Genomic DNA, 6699 nt, shown 5'->3' with positions numbered 1-6699 from the left:
TTCCCCCCTAGGTAGAATGACGACATCCCAGATATCTGAGAAATTCAAGGTGATATCCCAGAATGTCATGAAATAAATCAGTACAATAAACGTGACACAGATTCCTGTCATTGGCTGAATCAGTCGCGACATTTTTATTACTAACCGGAGTTGAAAATGGTATTTTTTCAATTTGTTCATTAGCATTTATTAGCAGTGATGAGTCATCGGTTGTCCTATTTTTCGGTACATGTCATAAGCTCGCTGTGTTATATTTATCCCCATGTTCTATTATTAGCAGGAGTTGGCCGTCATCATCCATGTACTGGCGTCCATTAGCTTATTGTTTAGCCATCAGCTAGCAGTGGTTTCAACCTAATAAGACCAATATCTAAACGTGATGGGATTTACAACCCCTTCAGAGAACAAACACAAAGTCATTCCATGTTACAGCTTTTATCTTTTCAGCCGAGACTGAGATGGAACAGAACTTTTCAAAGTGAACAGCAAAGACAAAGACATAATTCAAACGTTCAATGTAAAGTTCAGTCTCAGTAAGTTCTCTGAAGAGGATGGGAGCACACGTAGGCCCTGTTCTCCAGGACCTCCTTGGCGATCTTCTTGATGTTGGCATCATTGTTCTCAGGAGAGTCTGGAGAGATAGAACAAGGAATGTAACAACACGCCACACATCGCAGCACTCCTCCTTCTGGATCTTGTCAGACGGAAACTCTGGATTACATGAAGGTCATTTAAAAAGTTCAGCGTGAGAGTAAATGTGGGATTCTGGAAGGGAAATTCCACAACACATGCAAGTCCTTAACACGGTGAAAAAAAAGGACCTCTCTGTTCTCAATTAACGTAGTGTTTTTCTTACGTTTTTGCAACTGAGTCAACATGTAATTGTTCTTGAAGAAAGCTTCGCTGCAGAAGGTGTTTGTGAGCAGCACCTATAAAAAGACACAATGGAGGTATTCATCAAAACACCCACACGCTCAGATTCAAATACTGAGGTTTGACAAAATGTCACACTTGAGCTTTCTCTTCAACATGAAAATAAAGACACAACTTAAACTGCTCATGACGCCGTTATGTCGTTAAACCATGTGTCTCTGCTGTGAACCATGAAATGGAATAGTTCAAAGGTTACACACTCTGGTGTACGTCTGTATGTCTGTAAACGTGCGTAGTGACGCCCTCTACAGGTTCAAACGCACCTCCTGCATTTGAACGTTCATCGTCAAGTGTCCTCTGCACCCCACCGTCCTATCAACCTACTAAAACTACTCATGTGACACGGTGGACCAGTGGTTAGCCAGCACAAGATTTCTATGAGTTTAGAGGTAATGAATCAGAGCCGTCTGCTGTGGGACAGGAGGTTCTGTTTCCATGGATACCTCATGGTCGTGGTTCCTGAGGCCGATGCTGATGGAGCGGCTGGCCCGCGACAGGACGGCTGTCATGGCGTAGAGGTTGATCAGCACGTCTGCTACTCTCTTCAGGACGAGCTGTTCGTCCACGATGGTCTGAAAACAGCGAGGACAGCCAGGACAAGTTTAACGGCGAGCTGCTGTGTGAACGTGGTCGGGTCAGAGTGAGGAGTAGAATGACAGATTCATTTAGCACCTTTCAAGCATCCACACAAAGTGCTGTCCACTAAAACTGAACAAAGAATCAAATCAAAACCTGACACCGATGTACAGAATTCATAATAATAATAATAATAATAATAATTGTTTTGAGTGTTTTTTCATGAAAAAAGTCAAAATTCTCTAATTTGAAACTTCTTACATGTGAATAGTTTTGTGTTTCTTTATTCAAAGTTTAGTTTATTGTCCTCACATAATTAATATACAACGGAATACTGTGTATCTATTTATATTAGTGTGGATTTTGGGAAATGCCAATCAAGATCCATGATTGAACATTTAGTTACTTTAGAAAGGAATTAGAAGATGAGATGAAAATAATAACAATCAGTATCTGAGGCCCCCGTCAAGAATGTGCACTGCTTTGGGACCAATGGGAATTCAGCTCAAAGGAAGTGGAAACTTGAGAAGGAAATTCAAACTGCTGCTTTTGTTTTGGTTTTTTTTACCAAGCTGGGAATGTAACTGTACCTTTCCATATCGGTAGAGCAGACTCTCCACGGTCGATCCAAACAGGTGCACATTCTGTTCCAACTTCTTTGCGCTTTCCTGCGGAAAACAGAAACACGTCTTAGCCTCTGGAGAAGGACACAAACGCAGCCGTGTGTCTAGTCTACAGGCGTCAGATCTTCTAAGCTCTCACAGCCAAACTGGGATGGACCGCTGCGTCTTTTCCAGTCAGGCCCAGGTCCACTGACCCTCCCAGGGAGGTCTTCAGCTTCTTGCCAACCATCCCCAAAGCCAGACCTATGTTCCCCTTCTTCATCTCTCTGGAGGCAGAGCAGGGACGTGGTCAGATTGATTGTGTGTGTGTGTGTGTGTGTGTGTGCATGCAAACCAATACTCACAAATGGGAGTCAGACTCACCACTGAACAGGTCAACTAGTAGCTCTAGTAGCTGATCACATGACCAGTGCGGTTTGTAACTTCCTACTTACTTTATCTTCCCGGTGAGGATTCTACCAGCGTGCTGCATCCCAGTGAGAGCAATGTACATCCTCAGAATTTCATTGGTGCCCTGAAAACAAATGTACTGAATAATTCAAGTGGGGTGTACACTTGTGTGTGTGTGTGTGTGGGGGGGGGGGTATAACTCTGGCAGACATGAATTGTCAATAAACATGCATCAAACACAGCTGGAACTAGAAGAACTCCACCAAGCAGCTCATTTCCTCCCGTAGTGATTTTTCAGCCAGTCCTGTGTTCCACTGGGACGGGACAACACACATCAAAGTGGCTCTCACCTCAAAGATGGGGAGGATGCGACAGTCTCTGACGTAGCGCTCGTAGGGGTAGTTCTTTGTATAACCCAAACCGCCCAGCACCTGAAGAGCTTCACTGACACAGATCCACCCCCCCCTCTGAGCTGAATACCTGCATGGATACACCAACAACACATGAATGCACACGGTCTGCAGAGGGGGGGGGGGCATGTCCCCACAAGTTTTTGTCAAGATTGATTCTTTTTTTTTTGTTTTCATGACGACGATAACAGATTCAGTCATGATGGTTTTCTACAAGTTTTGGTTTTTGGTTTATTCATCCGAAAAAAGAAAAACTGTGGTTGATATTTAAAAAAAAAATCATCCAGGAAAAAATTGTTAATTAAAAAAAAAATACTAATTCATTCAAAACAATTGTGAGGAAAAAATACAAGTTTTGAATGATATTTTATTTTTTTGAAACATTGTATTTTTTACAGCTGTCAAACGTTTCTTTTGAATGAAGACATATTTTCTTCGAAGGAATGCTTCTTTTTTCAAATAAACTGATGGCTGTGAAGATGCGTGGGGGGGGGGTGGGGGGGGCATCATGACTGGTGGGTTTGTGGGTGATGTCATGTTGATGTCATGTCTGCGTCTTAATTCAAAGCTTTGCCTGGTCCGTGGACGGCGCACTGTCACGTAATGAAGTGGCGTTCGGGTTGCCATGGTTGCGGTTAGTAGAGGCACAGAGCCTGGGCTGGAGGGGGGGGGGTCTCTGTCCCCACCCAGTTCAAAGCAAACTCACCAAACCATGGTTACAGGTTTACTAACCTTCACCATAGCGGCCTCCAGGGAACAGTCAGGGAGCCCTGGGCGGTCCATCATCCCTGCGGTCAGGTACGCCATGCTCTCCATCACAAAGGCGTTGAGAGCCATGATGGCAAACTTCTCCTGCAGCAGTGAGATAAACACACTACGTTTGACCAGACGACGACGGGGGTTACTCGGCCGACTGCAGTGACGAGGGGGCTGCACCTGAATCATGCCGAATTCACTCAGACTTTTGTTGAACTGCTTCCTGGTGGCAGCGTACTCGGAGGTCAGTTCTACAGAGACAGAGAGACGACGTCAGACGGAGGAGAGTCCACACAGCTGCTGGGAACTGACGTCTGATGTTTGTCACCGATCAGCTTCTTTATCATCCCAGCTGAAGAACTTCCCATGCTGAATCTCCCTGAGTTGAGGATGTTCATGGCGATCTGGACCGAAAGAAAGAAAAAAAGCTCTCACGTACACGTTCGCAGTCCGACAGAGAAATGTACATCTTCACTGGATAGGTACCGTCTTGTTTTGTTAACAAATGAAACTAAACTATCTCCGGAGGAGCAAAGAAAACCAGAACCTACTCACATTCTAGAAGATTCCGCCACAGAACTGTAACCACATTACCACAACTGACCAGGCGACTCTGAATCAGTCAACTGTTGCAGTCTCACCTTGAATCCTTCCCCTATTTCTCCAATGACGTTCTCCAGAGGCACTGGGACGTTATCGAAGGACACTTCACACGCTGAAAGACGCACAAAGTTTGTTGAGTCCCAAACTCGGACCAGCAGAGCTGCAAACATCCTCCTGACTTACTGTTGGAGCCGCGGATGCCCAGTTTGTCCTCAGGCTTCCCGCTGGTGATGCCCCCGAACACCCTCTCCACGATGAATGCTGAGATCTTATCTTTCTTCACACCGTCTACGACCACCTCTGTCCTGGCAAAGACAGTCATGATGTCCGCCATCCCCCCGTTTGAGATCCAGAACTGATCGAAAGACACAGAAACTTAGTAGAATCTATTTTAGATAGAGGGGACAGACAGACAGACAGACAGACAGACAGACAGACGTTCCCATTTGACCAAACATGTGACCCTCACCTTGCTGCCGTTGATCAGGTAATGTTTCCCGTCCTCTGACAGGGTTGCTCTGGTCTGAATGGAGGCTGCATCACTTCCACTGAAAGATGAATGAAACCGGAGCTGAAACTTCTGTCCTGTCTGAGGACAGAGGGTCTGAGGGTCTGAGGACAGAGGGTCTGAGGACAGAGGGTCTGAGGACAGAGGGTCTGGAGACAGAGGGTCTGAGGACAGAGGGTCTGAGGACAGAGGGTCTGAGGACAGAGGGTCTGGAGACAGAGGGTCTGAGGACAGAGGGTCTGAGGGTCTGAGGACAGAGGGTCTGAGGACAGAGGGTCTGAGGGTCTGAGGACAGAGGGTCTGAGGACAGAGGGTCTGAGGACAGAGGGTCTGAGGGTCTGAGGACAGAGGGTCTGGAGACAGAGGGTCTGAGGGTCTGAGGACAGAGGGTCTGAGGACAGAGGGTCTGAGGACAGAGGGTCTGAGGACAGATGGTCTAAGGACAGATGGTCTAAGGACAGAGGGTCTAAGGACAGAGGGTCTGAGGACAGAGGGTCTGAGGACAGATGGTCTGAGGACAGATGGTCTGAGGACAGAGGGTCTGAGGACAGAGGGTCTGAGGACAGATGGTCTAAGGACAGAGGGTCTAAGGACAGAGGGTCTGAGGACAGAGGGTCTGAGGACAGATGGTCTAAAGACAGAGGGTCTGAGGACAGAGGGTCTGAGGACAGATGGTCTGAGGACAGATGGTCTGAGGACAGAGGGTCAGTGTTCCCATCGTCCCACAGCTCAAGTTGAGACGTGACCGTTTCAGTCGTCACCTTCCAGGCTCTGTCAGACAGAAAGCTGCTACGTATTCTCCTGAGGCCAGTTTGGGCAGATACTTCTGCTTCTGAGCTTCATTCCCTGCGATCAGAATCCCCTGAAACACACAAACAGACAAACAGATCCAGACGTGGAGGCAATGACCGGAATGTTCTTCAAGTGACGTCACATGACCTATCGGGGAGGATAGAGGGAAGTTTACCCCATATAAGTTAATACATAGATACTACTTCGTACTTCACCCCCTGTCGACTCCATAGATGGTTTACTACCTGATGATCTGCTGGAAATGTGTGTGTGTGTGTGGGGGGGGGGGGGGCTAATGACAACGTCAAGAAGCTGGGACAGCTGAGAACATCAGGATGAGATGACGCCCTGTACATACAGTATATTTGACATGAGGTACAGATGGTAAAGCTGTGGCTAAATATTCAATATTTACGTCCCCCCCGCACCCCCCCCGAACTGTCTGAATGTGTACAATGAATAAGACATAAAACTTGGCCGTCACCTTCAGTCCGATGGCCTGATGTGCCGCCAGCGTCACAGCTATGGAGCCGTCTAACGAGATGATCTCTGCCAGACGTGCGTACATGGTGTTGGACAGTCCGAGGCCGCCTGAGAGGAAAAACAACAAACGTTTCCACGAGACTGGAACTCGATTCTAAACTGACATGTCCACTGCAGATGCTTCTTTAGTTCTACTAAGGTGCATGGAATGTAGTATGAGCTGACAGTTATCTCACCATACTCCTCTGGAATCTGGATCCCAAACAGCCCCAGCTCCTTCAACCCGTTCAGCGTCTCCGGAGGGATTCTGGCATCTCTGTCGATCTTTGCTGAGTCAACTGTGCAGGGGGCAAACACGAGCGTCTCACTGTCACCGGGGCTATTCATCATTCCGTCGTTCCACCCTCACCTTCCTCGTTGAAGAACTTCTCCACTGGTGCAACAAGCTGGTTGATCTCCTCCACTTCTTCATTTTCAATTTCCGGGTAGGGGAAGACTTCAGCCTGGAGGAGAGAAGAACAGTTGGAGAGGAACTGCAGAGCTGAACGCTCCAAAGGGTTTGGTGCTTCGGGCAGGAGACAGAACCTGAGCCGCAGCATCTTCCCAGGCCAACAACAGCACCGGT

At 47.4% G+C, this 6699-nt stretch overlaps 1 protein-coding gene across 1 annotated transcript; it reads right to left on the bottom strand.

The window, feature by feature from the left end:
* Positions 1-530: 530 nt before the first annotated feature.
* ACAD9 (acyl-CoA dehydrogenase family member 9) lies at positions 531-6583 on the bottom strand. The gene is made up of 17 exons (XM_078624763.1): positions 6484-6583; positions 6311-6412; positions 6076-6182; positions 5561-5661; positions 4761-4839; positions 4475-4646; positions 4330-4403; positions 4017-4092; positions 3869-3939; positions 3653-3784; positions 2873-2989; positions 2567-2646; positions 2272-2398; positions 2100-2177; positions 1377-1505; positions 857-929; positions 531-631 (listed from the first exon to the last, which is right to left on the bottom strand). Exons 3-17 carry the CDS (start codon positions 6157-6159, stop codon positions 531-533), a joined length of 1494 nt encoding a protein of 497 aa, XP_078480889.1. The 5' UTR covers positions 6160-6182; positions 6311-6412; positions 6484-6583.
* Positions 6584-6699: the final 116 nt, after the last annotated feature.

The sequence above is a fragment of the Lampetra planeri genome, unplaced genomic scaffold (genome assembly GCF_965212315.1).
Source record: "Lampetra planeri unplaced genomic scaffold, kcLamPlan1.2.h2 scaffold_972, whole genome shotgun sequence".
NCBI lineage: Eukaryota > Metazoa > Chordata > Hyperoartia > Petromyzontiformes > Petromyzontidae > Lampetra > Lampetra planeri.
The sequence above is the reverse complement of the archived record's forward strand: the minus strand, read 5'-3'. Positions and strand labels throughout refer to the sequence as shown.